The following is a 23,053-nucleotide window of genomic DNA, read 5'->3' as shown; positions in this document are numbered from 1 at the left end:
GGCTAAAGTCCATGGTCACGGAGGGCATACTATAGTATGTTGTTTTTCTTTTTTTTGGTGGTGTGCGGGCTCCATCCAATAACTACACCAGTTGTGATGCAATAGAGTTTGCTGTGACCGTTGTGAATTATGGGTGGTGTGGTCTTTGCCAAGACGGTGGATTGTGGCCCATGCCTTCCTGCTGTTATTTGTCATGTTGGTGTTCTCTATATCTTTTCGTCCTGGGCATGACGTTAAACTGTTCCGTTCGAGAGGACCGGCGACCCTCGAATGTAAACAGGTGTTGGGACAGGGTCAGGTGTTGTCTTGATGCATCCTATGATGATGCCACAGGTGTCATTTAGGGCTGTGTCGACCAATTTGGTGTGACGGGATAGGCTTGTAGGTGATGCAGAGGAGGGAAATGGGTCGGTAGCTCTTTGGGGATAATGGGTCTTTGCCAGGTTTAGGGATTGCAACCACTTTGGCCTTTTTCCAGACAGAAGGGATGGTTTTCTGTGCTATGCATGTGTTCAGCATCCCCACAAGCCAGGTCTTTCCGTTAGGTCCCAGGTGCTGTATCATTTCTGCTAGTAGGTCATCAATCCCTGCTGCTTTTCCGGGTTTCAACTTTCCCATTGCAGTTTCACGTTCTTCTAGGTCGAAGGGTTTGGTTTGAAGGCTGGCTGATTGTGGTTGGTCTGATACCACTGTGCGATGGTATTCTCCTGTGGGTTGGTGGCGGTCTTGGTCACAACTGGTGGCCAACAGTTGTAACCAACACCGCCACCGACCCACATAGAACCATAGTTTGTGACCATCCCAAGTGACGCTCAGTTCTTTTCTCGCGTCTCGGTTCCTCAGGTGGAAGCTGCATAGTTGGGTTTGTGTGTGTCTTTCTTTTTCTGTCTTTCTTTCTTAGGACGGAGATCAAGGTAGACGCCATAGGAAGGCTCAACACTAGCCGATGCCCCTAGAGATCCATCCCAAAGCTTCCCTCAGGGAGCACAGCAAGCCAGCTAGCCAGCAAGCCTGCCCAGTCAGCCAACGCAGCCAGTCAGCTCCGCCAGTCAGCCAGTGTAGAAAGTCAGGCTGCCAAGCCAGAGCATATCAGCCCTTGCAGTCAGCCATTGCAGCCATACCAGCCTTGCTCAGTCAGCTCAGCCAGGCCTCTCTTGAGGCCTGGCTCTCTGTCTGCCTGGCCCGGTCTGCCCTGCCCTGCCTTGCAGCAACAGAACCAGCCTTTCTGGAAAGCCAGCCAGCTCAGAATGCGAGCTGAGCAAGCCAGTGCAGCAGCAAGCCCAGACTAGGTTACCGCAGCCTTACTGTGCAGCCACAGCCACTCAGTCTAGACCAGCAGGAGCTGGCCAGGCTCCAACCCTTGCAGCGCAGCCTTAGGCCGGACAGTCCCCCTGCCTGCACTTTGTTGCCTTCCTGGCCTGTCTGCCTGCCTAGGCGCCTCGGTCTTCCTGTCTGTCTGCCTTGGCCTGCCAGTCTGAAACTGGTTTAGACTAACTGCGTGCTTGCCAGCTGCGCTGGCTTGCTGAGCTCGTATTCTGAGCTGGCTGGCTTGCCAGTAAGGCTGGTTCTGTTGCTGCAAGGCAGGGCGGGGCAGACCGGGCCAGGCAGACAGAGAGCCAGGCCTCGAGAGAGGCCTGGCTGAGCTGACTGAGCAAGGCTGGTATGGCTACAATGGTTGACTGCAAGGGCTGATGTGCGCTGGCTTGGCAGCCTGACTTTCTACACTGGCTGACTGGCGGAGCTGGCTGGCTGCGTTGGCTGACTGGGCGGGCTTGCTGGCTAGCTGGCTTGCTGGACTCCCTGAGGGAAGCTTTGGGATGGATCTCTAGGGGCATCGGCTTGTGTTGAGCCTTCCAACGGCGTCTACCTTGATCTTCGTCCTAAGAAAGAAAGACAGAAAAAGAAACACACACACAAACTCAACTATGCAGCTTCCACATGAGGAAGGCAGGCAGGCACGCAGGCAGGCACAAGCTGCCTGCGTGCTTGCTTCGCCCTCCAGTTGCTGCTCCAGTTATTTGTTTTCCCTCAAACCCATCCTCAATGTGTTGGGTGAGGTTGAGCTCTGTCCAGCACATCCCTGCTGCTTTTCCGGGTTTCAACTTTCCCATTGCAGTTTTGAGTTCTTCTAGGTCGAAGGGTTTGGTTTGAGGGCTGGCTGATTGTGGTTGGTCTGATACCACTGTGCGATGGTATTCTCCTGTGGGTCGTGGCGGTGTTGGTTACGACTGTTGGCCACCAGTTGTGATGCAACAGAGTTCGCTGTGACCGTTGTGAATTATGGGTGGCTCCCTGAGGTCCTTGATCGCCATTGGGTCCAACAGTGGTCATTGAAGCGTGCACACACATGCACACATGCACCTACACACACAGGGGCACATGCGTATGCACACCTGGACCTTTAAATGAACAACACAAAAACTAAGGCACTGGTGTCGGACTTCTGGTTTACCGGAACGGGGTTCAACTCCCTGCAGTGCCCTGCTCAATGTGTTGTATTTCATTCATTGGTCCATGGTCTCAGGTCATTGAGCGGCGCGCTATAGTGTGCGATTCTTCATCATTGTTGAGGATTTTTTAAAGGTGAAAATCAAGGAAAAGCAAAAGGCTATAGTCCATGGTCACGGACCGCATACTGGTCAAGGTCATTTATACTGGTGAAGATCATTTACTAGTCTTCTAAAGGTCATTTATACTGGTGAAGATCATTTACTAGTCTTCTAAAGGTCATTTATACTGGTCAAGGTCAATTACTAGTCTCATGAAGGTAATTTATACTGGTCACAGTCATATACTGGTCACGGTCATTTCTACTGATGAAGGTCATTTATACTGGTCAAGGTCATTTGTACTTGTCAAGGTCATTTATACTGGTCAAGGTCATTTACTAGTCTTATTGAAGGAAATTTATACTGCTCAAGGTCATTGATATTGGTCAAGGTCATTAAGTGGCACGCTATAGTGCGCGATTCTTCATCATTGTTGAGGATTTGAAAAAAGGTTAAATTGCAGAAAAGCGAAAGGCTAAAGTCCATGGTCACGGAGGGCATACTATAGTATGTTGTTTTTCTTTTTTTTGGTGGTGTGCGGGCTCCATCCAATAACTACACCAGTTGTGATGCAATAGAGTTTGCTGTGACCGTTGTGAATTATGGGTGGTGTGGTCTTTGCCAAGACGGTGGATTGTGGCCCATGCCTTCCTGCTGTTATTTGTCATGTTGGTGTTCTCTATATCTTTTCGTCCTAGGCATGACGTTAAACTGTTCCGTTCGAGAGGACCGGCGACCCTCGAATGTAAACAGGTGTTGGGACAGGTTCAGGTGTTGTCTTGATGCATCCTATGATGATGCCACAGGTGTCATTTAGGGCTGTGTCGACCAATTTGGTGTGACGGGATAGGCTTGTAGGTGATGCAGAGGAGGGAAATGGGTCGGTAGCTCTTTGGGGATAATGGGTCTTTGCCAGGTTTAGGGATTGCAACCACTTTGGCCTTTTTCCAGACAGAAGGGATGGTTTTCTGTGCTATGCATGTGTTCAGCATCCCCACAAGCCAGGTCTTTCCGTTAGGTCCCAGGTGCTGTATCATTTCTGCTAGTAGGTCATCAATCCCTGCTGCTTTTCCGGGTTTCAACTTTCCCATTGCAGTTTTGAGTTCTTCTAGGTCGAAGGGTTTGGTTTGAGGGCTGGCTGATTGTGGTTGGTCTGATACCACTGTGCGATGGTATTCTCCTGTGGGTCGTGGCGGTGTTGGTTACGACTGTTGGCCACCAGTTGTGATGCAACAGAGTTCGCTGTGACCGTTGTGAATTATGGGTGGCTCCCTGAGGTCCTTGATCCCCATGGGGTCCAACAGTGGTCATTGAAGCGTGCACACACATGCACAAATGCACCTACACACACACAGGCGCACATGTGTATGCACACCTGGACCTGTAAATGAACAACACAAAAACTAAGGCACTGGTGTCGGACTTCTGGTTTACCGGAACGGGGTTCAACTCCCTGCAGTGCCCTGATCAATGTGTTGTATTTACATGGTTCATCTGTCCATGGTCTCAGGTCATTGAGCGGCGCGCTATTGTGTGCGATTCTTCATCATTGTTGAGGATTTAAAAAAAAGGTGAAAATCAAGGAAAAGCAAAAGGCTATAATCCATGGTCACGGACTGCATACTGGTCAAGGTCATTTATACTGGTGAAGATCATTTACTAGTCTTATGAAGGTCATTTATACTGGTCAAGGTCATTTACTAGTCTTATTGAAGGTCATTTATACTGCTCAAGGTCATTGATCAATATCAATGACCTTGATGACCCCAAGGTCATTAAGTGGCATGCTATAGTGCGCCATTCTTCATCATTGTTTACGATTTGAAAAAAGGTAAAATCGCGGAAAAGCGAAAGGCTATAGTCCATAGTCTCGGAGGGCATACAAAAATGTGTGGTGCTATACAGGCCGTTCTGGAAAATTTGGGACAGAGGTTCATCGTTGGCATCCAGAGAGTGTGTGTGCAAAATTTGGCATCGACCGGGTTAATGGTGCTGGAGATTAGCTGTTAACAAACTGACGGACACATTTGAATTCTTTTATTTGGATCTGCACAAGAGGCGTAATACAATAGACCCAAACACTGATCAGAATTAGGTTATACATTATATGGTCCAACCAGATATAGCTGCTGCACATGCTTAACACACAGAGGGAAAAGAAGGAAAAAAAAAATATATATATATATATATAGCACATTGTTTACATACTATTACTTGACACTACTAGACAGGATGTTTTTGGGGTTTTTTTTTAAGCCACCTAGGGATAAATTAAGCAACGCCTTCTCCAGACAGACAGACTGCCCATCCCCATGGCTTTGGCCTGGTGCCATACCGTTATTAATTATTGCCTACAATGTCAATTGTGAAATTACTTTACCGTTGCAATGCAAAATTTACATTTCAGCGAATGGACCTCGTAAAACAAAACAAAAACCAAGGCACTGGTTGTGGTACTTCTGGTTTACCGGAATGGGGTTCGACTCCCTGCAGTGCTCTGCTCAATTTGTTGTATTTACATGGTTCTTTTTATTTTCTGCTCATTGTGTTGCCTTTTCATAGATGATAACCCCCTTTAATAACTCTTTAATGTGTTTGCACTCCCTACAGTTAGGTTACAAAGTCTATTTATTTATTATTTCTGTTCACTAGAACTAGAACCAATTACCAAAGTAGGCTTTCTAATGACACAACTCGCCTTTGTTTTTATGTGTAGCAAAAAACGTTCTTTTTATTTACGCCAAAGAGTAGAGGCTGGTCTGCATTCATGCGAGCGGGGAAGTTTAGAGTAACATAGCTCTAAATGAAACGCATTAGAGCTATGGACCAGAGCTAGTAGTCATAGCACTTCATGGTATATGCATAGTTTATATAGTTTCATTATATAGATATATTAAACAGAGAGGACTGGAGTCAATTGGGTTATATTATGTTTAACACTAATTTGAAGCTGTCAAAATCTGACAGACTTCTGGCGGCCATGGCCACGCCCACCTTTTGGTAACGCCCACCCGAGGGTAGGGTTGCTCACTCAGTGCGTGCACTCGGCACACCCGGTGCGCAGCGCACTGGATTTTCGAACGACAAGAGAGCACACCAGTGCGTTCAAGGCGCATTTCCGAACGCGCCCTATATCTCCGCACAAGTCTGAGAACATTCGGAGTTATCTGCTCTGCAGTTTGCACATTTAAGGATGAGAGACATTCATTTCAAGGATTACTTTTGGGTAAGCTGCGCTGACAATCATTTTTTGTGTGGGTTCACTTGCGCCTATTAATATAAACGGCTGAGAACGGAATGAAACATTTACATTGCATGCAGACAGAAATAACGTAGCCAATGAAGACCGGTAGACCACTCTACTATGAAAGGTGCAGCTGTTTTCTTTCCGACTTTTATTCACGACATGGTGTTGTAAAAATTGCAAATGGAATTATATTTACATTGTGGTCTCAGACTATAAATTAATCTTCCTCACTTCCCATGAAAAAGTAGGGTTATTCTGGATGAAAGTTTTATAGGCAGCTTTTTATATACACAGGCGAGTAGGCCTAGTAGCTATAGATCTTAATTTAAATCACATAAAATACAGATTAGGTTGGTTAGCCTAATTATGGACTGTCACCCCCCTCAGCAAACAAATTACAGGGAAATGGCACTCCAAACATCAATTTATATCTTCTTCCAAAGAAGTTACCTGCTGTGTTGACTCAGTTCAAATTGGAAGCAGTCATTTATGTCTGTCTGAAGGTCTGGGAGAGCTACATCATACACATTTCACACAGCCATGTTTATAGAACCTATGAAATGTTTGTCATGCTATTTTGTCTCTTAAAATCCTTAACCTACTGTACATCCATAGTGAAATTATTCTAAAATGTTTTCATGTCATGCCTGGGGGTCCCCCTGGACCCTACCTTGAGAATCAGTATTCATATACAGTATGTCAGTTAGAAACGAAAGGAATGAAAAATGAACTTAATCTACTATTGCATCTCCATGTTATTGACAGAACTCTGAACTGACCAACACAGGAGGTTATGAAACCATCATCCAACATCTCAATGAAGGCAAGAGGACATGCAAGGAGGTGGAGGACTTCATGAAAGCTAGGTAAACGAGTTTAGTTAATACTAGTATACTAGTACTACTGATGATGATTAGGACATTTAAGAAAGAACAGAAGATGGAGTGACAGATTTGCCTTAACCCAACATTTAGGAAGAAGGTAGGAAGTCCACACACCGTTCTTTAAGCTCCCAGTAGTTTATTAGGATATCAGGAATCAACGTTTCGACCCCTCCAGGTCTTCATCCTGATGAAGTCACTTCGTACCTTCCTGTATGTATATTTTTGTCCTGCACCTGTCAACATTTTTGTGATGTGCGTGCTTCCCGTTTGGATGTTAACCCAACATTTCCCACTTGCTGAGTCACCCCTACACTGAAAAACCTTCAGACTCGTAAGGTTCCATTTGGTTCCATTTGTAGTAGGCTACATGATCAAAGAGCTAACAGAACCTTAAGGGCTCTTGAGGGTCCATTTGTTTCCTAAATGTCCAGCGTTTGGGGATAAATGTTTTGAAGCATCTTCAATGGGAACTATCTCTTTCTTAAAGTCCCCTTGGAAGAACTTCTGAGTTACATTCACAACCTCCCTCTGCATTCAGACTCAGAGCAGTATCCAGTTAAAGATTAGAGCTTACAAAAACAAACAAACAAACAAACAAACACTTTTTGTTAATTAATTTGTATCTCACACACATTGCCAGTGGGAATAAAATGACATTGTGAAAACTATTTTACCTTACATTATTCTTTAGCCTATTATGAAGAGGTTACTACTGTATAGTGTAAGATTTGGACCTACAGTACAGTATGTTTTACGGGTTCACTTGTCGGAGTTAAATTAACAATGAAACATAGAGGATTTTACAGTGTAAGCTACATCCAACAAGCTTCAAGCTGTTTTACAGTTAATCAGGTCGCATGTCACTGCAAAACACACCTTTCAACCTACTAGTTGATTGATTAATTGATTGAGTAAGGGATAATATCTGCCTAGGTGGTCTGGTCATTGTTGGGAGATAATTCACTGACAGGGGTTTTAACCCTGGTTAATCACCACGACGGTGATTATCCCGCTTATTACATGGCTACTTAATACATAAATGAATAAATTGACCCAAAACACAACAAAACAAGATATTTCTCGCTCAAATGTTTTCAAAAACATTTTTGAGAGCAATGTTCAACTGTAAATGACATTGTGTGTGTGTGTTTACATGGCTGTCATGTTGGAAACGGCAGTAAATCAAGCAGGGCGCAGCCGCACAGCAGGTGCTCCGAGGGTTTGATTAGGCATCGGCCTGTTATAGAGCGGAGCGGTCATTATCCAGAAATAACAGACTGCTGAATTCGGCGATTGACCAATCAGAATCAAGCATCCAACCAAGCCATGTAATAAAACGGAATAACATGATGACTATTTAAAAACATTTGCTTAGGAGAAGAAAGAAAAAAACTATTCATTGATCTCAAATATTAAATAAATGTAACTTATAAATATACCAAGTGAACAATCACAGGGACTGTGTTGGATATGGTAGTAAATATTTCAAATCACATCAGGTAGATTAATTCATATTTTATGATAGTAAATATTTCAAATCACATCACTTCTCATCAATACATAGAATGTAAGGGTGCTGGTGGCTCGGCCAGTTAATGAACCTTGTGAGTCACGAGTTGAAAACCAACTTGCGTCATGTCCACCCTCGGACATGCAAGACATGTGCTCTCTGCACACTCATGGATAAATAAAAAGCACAAGATGCAAAGTTTACTGTCTTTGATATGTTTAGTTCCTTCCTTGTTTAATATTCTCACACACACACACACACACACACACACACACACGCACACACACGCACACACAAATATGGAATAGTGTCAGGGTGCGATCAGAGGACCCAAAAGCAGTACGACCAAAAGGCAAGATTCAAAGTTCAGGATGTTTATTAAATCATAAACTTAAACTTCCCATAAAATGGGGCAGGCAAAACAAGGACACAGTAAACACACTGACATGGAATGACGAACTGACAAGGGACTGAACAAACTGGGGTATATAAATAGACAAAGACTAACTAGACACAGGTGAACTCAAAATACAATCAAACACAGGATAGGCTAACAGGAAAAGAGGACACAGGTGAAAACACTGACACATCACAAGGTAGGTGAGACAAGGTAGGGAACAGCAACTAGGCAGACAGGAAACACTAGGGACCATACTACAAAATAAGATACACAAAACCAACCGGGTAACAGAAAACCAAACAGAACAAGACATGGCAAAATACTGAACATAAAACAACCACATAACCATTAAGGTCAAGCCACATATTAGTCCAGTGGTTTGGACCTAAGTCAATGCTCAAATACAAAGGCAGAGGAGCGAGGCGTGACAGAATAGGCTTAGTTGCAGTAAAGGAAAGGCATTCTGAAGAGCAAGGATGGATAATAGATAGGGTCACGATGCGTTGTGGGCTTGTAGATTGGTTATTTTCACTATTTTTGCATGTCACCTTGTAGGGATATGCTGATGAGCCATTTTGGGCGATATCGATATAATTAATTGCTGTTATGGCCAATAACCGATATTACTGATGTCGATGATCTCATTCTGTATTAAAACATTATAATAATTTTGTCTATTCTGAAAAATACAGGGTATCTGCACTGCAGGCTTAGGCAAGTCAGATTTAACTTTTATACCTTATATTTAATATTGTGAGCTTGTAGTAACGGCTCTGTTCAAGCTGTTACTTTGGGCTTGTTTATCTGTAAAGACAATCAGACCGATTAATAAATCTGTCCGATTGATTAATCGGACCGATGCCGATTAATAAAAAAACAACTAGAATCGTCCGCTACGATGTATTTGCTGATCAAGGTTCATGGCTGATCAAGGTTCATGGTTCTTTATTATTTGTCTTCCGAGGAAGAAATTTGTCTTAGACAAATGGCCTGCATGCAAGCGTAGCCCTTATGTCCATATCGCCGCAGTGCAGCGCCAATTAATCTCCCATCACTAGTTGTGTGACAATATCATTGATTCATTGCCACATACACACAAAATAATCAATAGTTATAGGCAATTAGTTGTAAAAGAAGAGAAAACACTTGTGTGTCTCATATTGTAACTTGTGGCACTGTTAAGAGAAGTGCTGTGGTGTGAACATTAGTTAAGAGATCAACTCTAAAATGGCCTATTGTGGACTTCTCATTTTGGATAAATGTCAAGTTAACTCTGGCTAAGGTCTTGTCAGTAGCATTGTCCTGTTTTCTGTCCTGCTCTTTGGATAACCAGTTCATCGGCTATATACTGTAGTGCACTACATTCTGCAGCTTGGTCCAGACTAGAGTGTATCTTCTAATAGTGACATTCATCAAGCCTTTCTATTAGATCATCTCTGATCACATACTGTATGCCACTGAGGTCAAGCTGAGTTCCAGTATTGGCTGTTAGACAAAACCATCTTTTGTCTTCATATCTTAATATGATCTTTGCTTGTCATCTGCAATGAGAATCAAACTGTATGCCATGCTACCTGTGAGACCCTATACCAGGAATTTGCATCCTTTTTAATGTTGAGGACTCTCAGTTGTATATGCATTAGGCCTCAGCTTTAAAATGTATTTCCGATTCTTTCAGGGCTTCTATTGAAGAGAAGTATGCTAAAGACCTCCTGGGTTTGTCTAAGAAGGTGTGTGGACATAATGAAATGAAGTAAGTACATTCATACACACATTCTCAATATTATTCTTTGTACAATGAACAAAAGGTACTGAAATTAGCTGATTTAGACTAGAGCTTTCTCTAGTCTAAATCAAACGGTTCTCAAACTGTTTCATGTCAAAATCCCACAAATCGATACATATATCTAGTGACCCCCATAAGAAAAGATTCCTTGTTGTAGATTAAGTTGAGTAAGAATTCTACAGCTACTGTATCAATACTGTACTGTACAGTAGGTGGAGACAGTTAAACCTATAGTCATTCTTATACATTCTCCCAGGGGGTAACCCCTCAAGGACCCCTGGGGGCCACTTTGAGAAATCAGTTCATTGGTTTTGTGTACCAAGTAATCTATTTTCATATTGTTTTTCTAGCTCACTAAAGAGATCTCTGGACATGTTCAAACTACGTAAGAGCATGACATTCTTCAATGTAAATAAAAATACAATGTTGCAGTGTAATGCAGTCAGTTTCTACTGTATATTTATAAATGCTGTTTGTAAATCTTAGAAACAGAACATGTGAGTCTATCACATCTCCAGTTGGCTCAGACCATGAGAGAAGAGGCCAAGAAATTAGAAGATTTCAGAGAAAAACAAAAAGATGCAAGAAAAATGGTGCTTTATGGTATTATTGTCACGTGATGTTGATTATTGCTAGTAACAATGTAATATGTCATAAATGCTGTTAGTCACAGTCTTGTATAATCCTGGCATTACAGATAGAACAACAGATGGAAGCTATTCACAAACAAAAGTCCTCACAGTACAAGAAGACCATGGAGGTGAGTGTTTGCTGTTTATGTGGTAGATGGGAAATCATTTTCCAATCAACAAATGCATCGATATATACTTCAACTCTTAACGAGCTTACACTTAAGACGGAGGGTGGAGGTTGGAGGTGAGATTTATTGCAGATGAATTGATTACAGTATGGAGCTGGGATTGAGTGAATGGACAGAGAAGTGACTGACAGTATGATAACAGAATGATAACAGAATGATGACGGTACGAGGAGGAGACAGTGGAGGAGCTTTGGCGTGGGCCCCCTGGGGACGGACCAGAGCCTCGGTTCGGATCCTGCCTGGCGGAGGCAGGGGGGGCTCTTGAGCCTGCCCCCCTGGGGCCGACCTGGTGGAGCCTGCTGCTGGGCGGTCGTCGGGGAGGTGGCGGGTACCTGAACGGAAGCACAGATGAGCGAAGGGAAGTGAGGACCGTTTATAAAGGGGTGCGGACAAGGTAACGCAGATCTGATTGGAGCAGACGGATGATGGAGCATTACAGCTCTAAGTTGAACTATCGTTAACAACTAAAACTTCAACTCTTAACGAGCTTACACTTAAGACGGAGGGTGGAGGTTGGAGGTGAGATTTATTGCAGATGAATTGATTACAGTATGGAGCTGGGATTGAGTGAATGGACAGAGAAGTGACTGACAGTATGATAACAGAATGATAACAGAATGATGACGGTACGAGGAGGAGACAGTGGAGGAGCTTTGGCGTGGGCCCCCTGGGGACGGACCAGAGCCTCGGTTCGGATCCTGCCTGGCGGAGGCAGGGGGGGCTCTTGAGCCTGCCCCCCAAAAGGAATTTAAAGAACATACCTGGAGGTCGTTTACCGCTTGGGTTGCCCTAGGGCGCCATTGGACCGCCTGGGGCCTGGAGGAGAGAGAGAGGAGCCTGCGGAGATGGGACCTTGCAGAGGCGGATGGAAAAGAGAGAGTGGGGTTAGTAGCGTAGGAGTGGACGACCTCTCGGCAGAGGGTTGCGAGAAGGAGCAGTGGCGAGAACTTTGGTTCACCTGGCGATGGTGGTGAGACAGGGAGACTCCCGGCGGAGGAGGCCCGTGTGGCCGGAGGACGGGTCGACCGTCGTTTAGGAGGAAGTGAGTCATGGGCGTCCTGGAGAGGGAGAACATGTTTAGAAGTGGGCAGAAGAGGAGGTACCCGCCACCCGACACATCCACCAGTCAATGTAGGTACCGCGCTGGAGGACGCCATGGACTTCTGGGCATCGAGCACGGAGGCGGAGGAAGGTCTAACGTAGGAGGAGAAGGCGTTGGACGACCATCTGCCCAGGGCCCGCAGGGTCGGGACAGAGACGCCGCTGGCAGCAGCGGTGGTGGCGGCGCCGATCCTCAGAGAGTGGCTGGAGTAACGGTCAGGCGGGAGGCCACATCTTTGGAGCAGGGAGCGGAGGTGAGAGGTGAAGGCGTGCTGGTGGAGAGGGAGACCATTCGGGAGGCTGAAGAGAGGAAGGTGGCCGGAGGAGCGTTTTCTGGCGGAGAGGAAGCGCAGCATGGAGGAGAAGGGGCAGAAGCTGCCGGGGACCTTGGCCACCGAGACGAGGCAGCCTCTGTGGTCACGGTCGGCTTTTGAGTGTTTCAGAGATAGGTTGAAGCAGGTGGGGGTGAAGCGCAGGTCGGAGACGCAGACGTCTCTGGAGGGGTCGAACGCCGTGGACCTGGTTGTGAACTCGCCTACTCTAAGGAATCCATAGAAGGCGAGGAGAAGGGCGGCTTCGAGGAGGAGGTCTAAATACGGAGTGAAGACTCCTTTCCTGAGTTCCGAGACGAGGGAGTGGAGAATGTTTAGAGTAATGGGGAGACGCTGGTCTGGGGCGTGGCGTGACGATCGCTGAAAGCCCTTTAGGAGGAGTTTGATATATTGGTTGGTGAACAGGCTAGGGAAAAAGGGGTCATGAAGGCGGGCGTGGAACTGGACCCCTGCTAATAGGCTGTTCATATAGCTGTGGCTGAGGTGGTTAAACTTGAAATTAAAAGTGAGAAAAGGGGCGACGGTCGAGACTAGTACTGGGAAGAGGGGAATGGAGTGACAGCGCAGAACTGACCGAACTTGCGCCAGGCCGAGGCATAGCAGGAAACAGTGGCGGGGGAGAAAGCGGATTTAATATAGATGTTGGTGAGAGCACGGAGGTGATGGATGTGGGGCATCAGGACAGAACCAGTTCTCGGTGCGCCGGGCAGATCAGGGGGAGTGGCTTGGCGGAAGGGCATCGCCGGTGGAACTCCTGGAGTTTGAAACGAGAGAGGCAGTCGGCGATATTGTTAAGGTGGCCGGGGACGTGAGCTGCGCGGACCGTGAAGTTGAGCATGACGGAGGACCAGGTGATGAATCTCATAAGGGGCATGATCTGATTGGAGGAGGAGCGGCCTTTATTTATGACGAAGACTGTGGCCTCATTGTCGCAGTTGAACACTATACGCTTGCGAGCCCAGCGGGACCCCCAGAGCTTGCAGGCTACGGCGATGGGGTACAGTTCGAAGTGGGCTATAGAAACCGGTGGCTGAGTTAGTTCGACGGGCCATCTGTCGGAGAACCATTCCCTTTGGAAGATCCCCCCAAAACCTGCAGAAGGCGCCGCGTCGGTGAATAAGTGCATTTCGTGAGCCGGAGTTACGGGGTCGTGATAGAAGAGGGAAATACCGTTCCAATCTTGCAATAACTTTGACCAAAATGAGAGATCGGACTGACAGCCTGCGTCTAGAACAACTACGTCGCTGAGGGAATCGACGCTGCTAGCCAGCTCCAGCAGCCGGGATATGAACGAGCGGCCCTGGGGAATTATTTTGATTGCATAATTAAAATGACCCAGAAGTGAAAGCAGCTGGCGCTTGGTGCGCGGTGAAGCGGCGCTCTGGATTAATTCTTTGACACGAGTTAGCTTTTCCAACGGGAGGGAAGCTTTCATTTCTACGGAGTCTAGGAGGATGCCGAGAAACTCGACGGACTTGGCCGGGCCGACTGTTTTTTCGGACGAGAGGGGAACCCCTAGGGCGTTAAACGTTTCTTTGAGTGAACGGAGGCTGGTGGGGGGGGACTGGGAGGGAAAATCTATTAACAGAAAGTCGTCGAGAAGGTGGAGGACGAAGGGTAGACGGTTAACGTTCAGCAGAACCCAGCAGAGCGCCTCCGAAAGCTGGTTAAAAATGTGGGGGCTGCTTCTACAGCCAAACGTTAAGCGAGTGGCGAAATAAAACAAGTTCTCCCATTTAACGCCGAAAAGGGACCACTGGGACGGATGGATTGGCATTACTTTAAAGGCGTCTGTGATATCTGCTTTTGCCAACCAAGCGCCTTGGCCTGCTATTTTAATGAGTTTTATTGCGTCGTCGATAGAAGCGTAATGCAGAGAAAAGTTTTCGAGCGGAATCATGAAGTTTACGCTGGGGCACAGGTCGTGACGGGGGGCTGACAGATCTATGATTAAACGTTTTTTCCCTGAATACTTTCGCGTAGCGATCCCGATGGGATTGCTGCGAAACGGATTGAAAGGCGGGGTGGGGTAGGGCCCTACCATGAAGCCTTTGAGAACCTCTTTCTCCAGGAGAGAAGCGACTATTTCTGGTTCTGACAGGGCAGATTGGAGATTAGGAAACACGTGAGAGTGAGTGAGGGGTGAGAGAACGCCGACGCGGAAACCTTGCGATAAGCCTGTGAGAAGATAGTCCGTGAATACTGGGTCGGGGTGAGATGATAGAGCGGCGGATAAAGCGTGAATGTGGATGGGGGTGGAGGGGTGGCTACTTAGAATGGTTTGGAGTATCGAGGAGTTTTGTGAGATGGACCCTCCCTGCTGGCATCCCTCGGAGGGCGGGTTCGCCTCGGGCACACGGACTTTGGGTGGGGGTCTTTGCAGTAGCTACAGACGTGAGAGAATTGGCATTTACCGAAAGTACAGACATTTTCGTTAAAGTTATTACATATGGGCATGTTGTTAAAGAAAGTCACCTCTCTTCCGCGGGAGTCCCTCTGGCCCGGGGGGGGCTGGTCCTGGGGGTAGGGATCTTGAGAATCGAAGGCGGAAGGATTCGAAGTTTTTGGGCGGTTTTCTTTTTTCACAGAGGGAGCGAGAAACACGGACTTGGGACATGATTCGGCGGAGTGATCTACTTGGTTGCACAGATGGCAGGTAAGGGCCCTGTGGCCGCCTACGTGCAGAATGAGCAGCTCTGTGTCTAGGCACGCCCAGTTGAGTCTAGAATTGAAGCGAGCGAGGAAGTTAGCCGCTTTAGCTGAGAAGGCTTTATGATAATCGTAAAACATGGGGCCGCCGTATCTACGTTTGATTTCGCTAATGAGAGCGAGGTAGGAGTCTAACTCGGATCTACGCTCTGGGAAGGCATCACACAGGGTGTCCCTAAACAGGCCGAAGGCTATGACGAAGTCGCAGAAGTCGAGGGAACGGTTAAGGCGGGGATCGGAGGCGCGGAACACGGCAGAGAGCTGGTCGGAGCCTACCAGCTTTCTGTCGCATTCGGGAGTGGGGAGGATGAGAGAGGCTAGGTTAACGTCCTTCCCTTCGGTTATTTGGGCTCTGAGGTGAGAGGAAATGGCGGAAAAGGGAGAAATGAAATAATTACCGGCAGGGGCAACTGGCTGGGCGGAGGAGAGTGTGAACCCGGACCGCGGGTGGGGTGGCACTGGGTTGTTTGGAGGAGGAAAAGAGGACGAGAGCGTGGCGCTGCCGGCCGCTGGAGGAGGGAACACGGGCGCTTGCTGAGAGAGCCGTGATTCGAGTGCCCCGACTGCGCTGGCCAGGGTGGCCATGGCTGACAGCAGCAGGGCGGTGGAGTCGTGAGATGGCGGCGAATGCGGATCTTGAACGGGGCCAGCGTAGGCCTGGGAGCCGCCGGGTTCGTCCTGGGTGAGCTCGGCTGAACGCGGGGTTGCATTTTTCTTTTTACCCTTACTCTTGCCTTGGCTGGGGGACTCGTGCTGCTGAGTCTGCGAGGACTCGATGGTGGCGAGAAGGAGATCCACTAGCTGAGAGTGGGTTAGGCCCCGTTCGGGAACGATGCCGTGGCCGGAGAGCGCGGCGTAAATAAGTTCGTCTGGCCAGGAGACGTACTCGGCGGCAGCAAGCCTGGAGCTGCGGCGGTGAGAGGTGCTGTCATCTGGATCTGACATGATCGATGGGCGTTTACCTGACTACCTGAACGGAAGCACAGATGAGCGAAGGGAAGTGAGGACCGTTTATAAAGGGGTGCGGACAAGGTAACGCAGATCTGATTGGAGCAGACGGATGATGGAGCATTACAGCTCTAAGTTGAACTATCGTTAACAACTAAAACTTTGTCATTTGACAAATAGCAAAAACAGCGGATCTACAAGCTCACAGCATGTTGCAGACTTGTAGATTGTGTCAAATTGTGAAAGAATTTAATTTTTTTAGAGACATTTTGAATCACTTGCCAAAAATAAGGATGCCAGGGTCAAACTTCAAAGAGTTTAAGCCAGGCATGCATTTAATGTGGTGCAATTCAGTTGGGACTCGGGAGGCACTATTCCTGAATGACACGGTGGAAACCAAAAATGTTTTAAAGCGCTGCAAAATTGAATAAAGAGTTCACGTGATTCTGTTTTAAAAGCAGTGAAGACACCATTGTTGGACCATTATGTTCCTTCCCCAGCTTGGAGAGAAAGAAGGAAGTTCCATTGAGAAGCCTCGGATGTTAGAGGCATAACTGCCACAAAAAAGGAACTATTTATTATGGATTATTTAAAAAAGGGGAAATTGCTAATGATATCAGTGCACATTGAGAGCTTATTTGATGTAGTTAATAGATGAGGAAAGGTCTGAAGCAATGCAAATATTTACTGTCGCCGTTACAGTACATTTAACACTCTGTATGCCTGCAGGGAATCACCTGGTCACACAGGCTCAACGGCAAAAACACCTAATAAAATAAACATAATAAAAAGTTCAGGCAATGAATAATAATACTATTTAAAAAGATATCTGGTGATATAGTGATATTTGCATATGGGCATTATGAGTATTTTCTCTCTGTTGGTTATGGATGTTGTAGCAATTTTCAGCATATTACTGGGTAACTATCAGGCAGGTCTTCAAGGAACAAATGCGCACTTTGTTTTGGCTGTGTGTTATGTTGCTGTGACAACTGTTGGTGAGACACTATGAACTGGACCTGGATTTAATTGGTTGATCAACCAAACAAATATGATCTGTGCATCACCTTCCCCAACTAAGAAGACATTATTTTCAATGTATGTACTTAAACTGAACTTTTCAGGTTCAAGGTTGTACTTTATTGTTACATCTTGTGTACAGGTACATAGGAGTAAAACTTATTTTTGTTTGGCTTCCTAGACAATGCAGCAGCATATAGATAGCAAAACATTCAAACAACAAAACACAACAAACAAAGGGATAGAATAAAGAGCGCAATAAAGAGCATTCAAAGAGTCGAAATAAAATAAAATATGTACATGTTTTCCCTGTAGTAGTTACATTTTAGTTTGTATACCGGTACTTCTGCAGCATTTTGTTTACTGTATGCTAAATTGAAAGAACTTTTCCACAGTCAAAGAAGACATATGAAGTGAAGTGTCGAGATAAAGAAGAAGCGGACCAGAATATGAACCGTAATGCCAGCACCACCAACACCAGGCAGTTAGAGAAGGTACAGTTGATCTGCAGTAACAAATAGGAACTTGGATATAGCAGTATGTTAGCCATAACCACTAACTACTAAAATATAATTCATTGTACGCCAAATAGGCCTACTAAACATAGCCGATCGACAATCTCACCAGGCATCACTACTCGTGAGCTTGCAGATCGTCTGTTTGCCAGTTGTCGCCATTATGTTCATTGTTATTATTATGACATACCAAGAGACGGGAAGCTAGATGCAATGCAATTATTTTGATCACCTATGGTGTGAATGCGTCTTTATTCTTATTATTCAAAACCACTATTTTCCATGTTGTTTTAGCTCCACTCAAAGGCACAGCTGGCAAAACAGAATGCAGAGGAGGCTGGTAAGCTGTCAAATCAATGGCTGGTCATATGTTGGCTATTAAAAGTACATGTGGTGGGTGTAGAATGCGACAGGAACTCTCTCAGATTTAGGTTGTAGGTCAGCTGAACCCAACACTCATTACGGTTTTAGGAAGTTGACATATGCTGGAAACATTTATAGCCAAAGTCATAGCAATTATTTGTATCATATTGATTCTTGAGCAGCTTTCTCCAAATTAAAGGCCCTTATTACGTAAGATATGATTCCAAATATACTTTTTAATTGAATTACTAACACATAATTTACATTAGAGGATTAATACAGTCTGTCTATCAGTCTAATGTTGAATGTTTTGTTCTCAAAGAATGAAGACAGACTCCTCTTGACTCCTCCCATTGTGCTCATCAGATCTCCGATCAGATACTCTTAACTTACTTGGATCGGGAGGAAAGAAAACTTGATTGGGACAGCCATAGATGAGGGTATAGGGAACCTGCTACAACTGATTAATGGTTATAGTTAGGTCTAGGTGCTATTCAGCCAGCTCTTTTTGGACCAATAGCTAATAATGGACCAAACCACATAACTACTGCAGAGTCCATGTCGGTCTATTGGACTAGTCCAGCCATAAACGGCAATCATGTCTCAATCATAGCACATAAAATAATTCTGGGCCAGTTAGCACCTGTGCTAACTGTGCAAGTTGCTGTGTTATTGTATTTAATTTAAAGTGTTGTTGGGTGTGTGTGTGTACGCATCCGTCTGATTGGTAGATGGGATATACCTGCAGAATGTCAACACTCTGGGAAAAACCGCAGACGAGTGGCAGACGGAGCATGTCAAGGCGTGTGAGGTAAGACTGGAGTCATAATGCATGAAAATGCACCTCTACCTGTGAACGTGACATGATGACTGTGTGCACGCGTGGTCTCCCTGTGAACGTGACATGATGACTGTGTGCACGCGTGGTCTCCCTGTGAACGTGACATGATGACTGTGTGCACGCGTGGTCTCCCTGTGAACGTGACATGATGACTGTGTGCACGCGTGGTCTCCCTGTGAACGTGACATGATGACTGTGTGCACGCGTGGTCTCCCTGTGAACGTGACATGATGACTGTGTGCACGCGTGGTCTCCCTGTGAACGTGACAATGACTGTGTGCACGCGTGGTCTACCTGTGAACGTGACAATGACTGTGTGCACGCGTGGTCTCCCTGTGAACGTGACAATGACTGTGTGCACGCGTGGTCTCCCTGTGAACGTGACAATGACTGTGTGCACACGTGGTCTCCCTGTGAATGTCACATGATGACTGTGTGCACGCGTGGTCTCCCTGTGAACGTGACATGATGACTGTGTGCACGCGTGGTCTCCCAATACAACAGATGTTTGAAAAGCAGGCGATGGAGAGGATCAGTTGTCTGAGGAACACGGTGTGGACTCACCTGAACCAGCTCTCCCAGCAGTGTGTGAACAGTGATGAGGTAGACCCACCCACAGACCCACACTGAGCTGTCCGCTAAGTTTATTCACCTTCACAGTATACTGTCTGCTTGCACTTAACCATTTTCAGCCTGTACTGGCGCCCCCCATTTTGGGCACGTCATTATAGGTGAAAAGATTTCCTGAGATTTCCAGAAAATATCGGACCTACAAGATGAACGTGTTATTTTAGCTATCTAGCACATTTAGGACTAAGGGGCAAGGGCGATTCTAAAAACACCTTCTAAACACTGACCTAAGTTTTCTGAAAATGTTCACATTCAAAAATGTTATATTGCTATATACTGCATAGCAACAAGAACCCCAAAAGGGGTTCCCGCCCTGAATGGAGAAGATAGGGCTTAAATAGTTCAAAGGAACATATTAGCGTAAGATTTATCTCTCTGTGTGTGTGTGTGTGTGTGTGTGTGTGTGTGTGTGTGTGTGTGTGTGTGTGTGTGTGTGTGTGAGCGCACAGCTCTATGAGGAGGTGAGGAAGTCACTGGAGCAGTGTGACATTCAGGAGGACATTGCACATTTTGTCAAACTTAGACAGACGGGTGACAAAATACCAGGTAAAAGCATTGACTGCTTGTTAGGATTATTATATGGCAAATGTTACACACATATGTTATATGTGTAGGTTTACAATGATTGTCGTCATTTCACAGCTGCAGTTGTGTACGAGAACTTCTACCGCGGGCAGAAAGTGGTTACTGTTGCCCCGCCCTCTAGGCAGCCTCCTCCAATCAGCAGGTCAGAGACGATGAAGAGACAGTAGATTCACACTGCTATTTAAGCCAGACTTAGTTGTGTGCTGGTGCCACGCAATGAGGACAGTGGCTCTTAACCTCGCGTCACCAGGCTTTCCACCTCAGAGGAAAGCCTGGTTGCTGTGTGAGCCGGTCGGGAGCGGATGACATCGTTACGTCATGTTGTAGTCATTGTTTTGTAGTCATCAGGCTGGAAGCCTCTATTAATCAGAACATCCTTTCCCTCAAACCGAAAGAATAATATCTTCCCAATAAAAGCCTTGATGTGGCGTAGTGCGAGTCACACTTTTATTGGGAAGGTATTACTCTTCCCGGTTTGAGGGAAAGGAAGTTCTGGTTTAGAGGGCTACGGCCTGATGACTACAACATGACATAACGATATCATCCGCTCCCGACCAGATCATAAACCCGAAAAGGAATGCTGCCCAGGCTAAGTGGATCTACAAACTTACTCTACAGATCTTCTGTTTTGCCACAACACTGGCATAGAAAGTATATGTACTGCTGCTAAGTCATGATCTTTATTTTATTTATTGTTTTGTGAATTTGCAGGAGGGGACCTACTCCAGTCAACATGAACACAAACAACAGTGGTACGTTTAGCCCTTGTACATCTGATCAAACAACCTCAAATGATCAAATTCTACGACCTTGTATGAGTGCATGAGTGGATTGACTGGATTCTTCTCATGGATCATATTTCCACAATAAAGGCTATTTCCCTCACACCATGAAAATGAAGCCCAGAGCATGGTTCTCAATAAGCTGGTTAAAGTGATGATCCAACACTGCATTTTGATCTTTGCTCTGATTGCAGATGATGTGATCTACTCAACAGTGCAAGATCCAGGGTACAGTTTGATCCGCTACTAACACACACACACCACTGTAGGACATACTACACACTACAGTATGACATATTGTGATTTCCAGTCTGGTGACATTATTTGTCAGACCTGGTGGGAGAATTGGGACTGCTTGCTAGAACAGTAGTGAGAACTGCCGCTAACAAACCTACGCAGACTGCTTTGCAAACCAATCGTATCACCCACCCAATATGAAGGTCCGCCCTAAAGACTTTGGATTGGTTCTGCAATCCAGTTATTTTTTTCAAAAACTCTGCAGTTGTCTCCACCCAGCTTTAGCAATGAAATCTAGCAGATTGTTCTCAGTCTCTAGTTGAGTGAAACATTAGGAGACTGACTTGTAGGTCTAGGCCTGGCTGGCCTGATGAGAAATGCTATAGCTGTACCCTGTATCCTTACTGTATACCTGTAAGCACAAACACATGTTTGATTGATGTGTGGTATTAATGTAACTGTGTTCTAAACGGTGTTTGTCGGAGTTGGGGTATCAAGATGCAAAAAGGGCTTCAATATTTTGTATGAAACGGACAATCCATAAAATGTATTTATATAATATTGATGGCCTTTATAAAAGGAATAGAGACAAACTAATAATGCTACAGGTACATGCTTCCAGACACATCAGAGGGTATGGTCACTATCTGCAGATTAATTAAGCTGTCCATATCTTGATTTCTATTCATGATATTGTATTGCAAGTATTTGTTACATGCATAGCAATCTATTTATTTTCTCTGGATATTTCCTTTTTTTATTGGTAGCCCATGGATGCTGTGACTTCTGCCTTTTCAGTTCCTCTCTGGTTATGTGAGAGATGATCTTGTGATCATATTTACTCACTCACATATACATATATAGTTTGCAACAATTATTGCAAAATTGAAACATACCCTAAGACATGTGAAACTTAACTTGGGGATTGTCAGTTCACTTGAAATCCTCTGTGTTAATTTACCCATTTGTGACTGAGAGTAAATGTTGATTAGATTTGTACACCCTTGAGTTAAATAACACTTTAACCTTGTGGAAGAATATATAATATATTTACAATCATGCCTACAACAACTTTGCACTTAATGCCCACATTTTATTTGTGTGTTGCTGTTTTTTGGTATTCTAACGTGTTTTTGAGCTACTGTACACACACACTGTCACATTTGACATGCCTTTCAAAATGTACTTAGACATAGTAGATGTCTGCGTAGATCTGCGACAGTTTGTGAGCTTGTAGATTGGCTATTTTCAAATGAAGTTGTTAATATGGTGGTTATGTTTTGTAATAATACAATACAAAGGTAACTAAAGTTTTCAAATAGATGTCAAATTACAATATTTGGATCCGAGATGTAGTGGAATAGAAGTAAAAGTATTGGACATTGGAAATACTCAAGTAAAGAAATAACCTCAAAAGTTTGAATACAGTACTTAAGTAAAAATACTTTGTTACTTTCCACCAGTGCATTCTGCCTGCCATGACTCGGGTGTAATAGTTAGGAAATAAGAACAAGGCCAGATAATGGCCTGGCGGAGGCTCTGTCTCTCTGAGCGAGGCATTAATGATTTATCCTGCTGTTATTCTGCATCCTTTAGCTCGTAGCACAACAGATGTACACATACAGCTCTAATTTCATCCCAGTCACCCGTTTGCCACCAACATGACTGCGACAGAGTACTATGATTAGGAATACATTTATAGCAACACTATGCCCCTGTGTCATACATGGAAGGGGAAGTAATAATCAGACTGTTGGTATGTCTAACAAACGTAGTGTATGTACCCCGAGATCT

The 23,053-nt window shown here is 45.3% G+C and overlaps 1 protein-coding gene across 3 annotated transcripts; it reads left to right on the top strand.

The window, feature by feature from the left end:
* The first annotated feature begins 5,667 nt into the window (after window positions 1-5,667).
* Window positions 5,668-22,572, top strand: pstpip2 (proline-serine-threonine phosphatase interacting protein 2). Of its 3 annotated transcripts, XM_083793131.1 has the most exons (14): window positions 5,668-5,775; window positions 6,562-6,662; window positions 10,269-10,343; window positions 10,727-10,761; window positions 10,863-10,969; window positions 11,074-11,136; window positions 17,702-17,800; window positions 18,116-18,161; window positions 18,916-18,995; window positions 19,530-19,628; window positions 20,105-20,201; window positions 20,298-20,382; window positions 20,952-20,992; window positions 21,217-22,572. In XM_083793131.1, the coding sequence occupies exons 1-14, from the start codon at window positions 5,743-5,745 to the stop codon at window positions 21,270-21,272; spliced, it is 1,017 nt and encodes a 338-aa protein (XP_083649257.1). In that variant the 5' UTR covers window positions 5,668-5,742; the 3' UTR covers window positions 21,273-22,572. The 3 variants fall into 3 exon arrangements, with proteins under 3 accessions (XP_083649257.1, XP_083649256.1, XP_083649258.1); XM_083793130.1 differs by lacking the exon at window positions 21,217-22,572 and having other exon boundaries at window positions 20,952-21,080; XM_083793132.1 differs by lacking the exons at window positions 19,530-19,628; window positions 21,217-22,572 and having other exon boundaries at window positions 20,952-21,080.
* The last annotated feature ends 481 nt before the right edge of the window (window positions 22,573-23,053 follow it).

Source organism: Protomyctophum parallelum (genome assembly GCF_964188405.1).
Source record: "Protomyctophum parallelum genome assembly, chromosome: 21".
NCBI classification, from domain to species: Eukaryota; Metazoa; Chordata; class Actinopteri; order Myctophiformes; family Myctophidae; genus Protomyctophum; species Protomyctophum parallelum.
This window is presented reverse-complemented; position numbering and strand designations above follow the sequence as displayed.

Bases quoted from the DNA above. Each gene is read 5' to 3' on its own strand.
- pstpip2 (XM_083793130.1), top strand. From the start codon at position 5,743: ATGAGAGACATTCATTTCAAGGATTACTTTTGG. The intron at 10,344-10,726 runs GTAAGTACATTC...TTGTTTTTCTAG, and splicing joins TGTGGACATAATGAAATGAA to CTCACTAAAGAGATCTCTGG. The intron at 18,996-19,529 runs GTAAGACTGGAG...CCAATACAACAG, and splicing joins AGCATGTCAAGGCGTGTGAG to ATGTTTGAAAAGCAGGCGAT.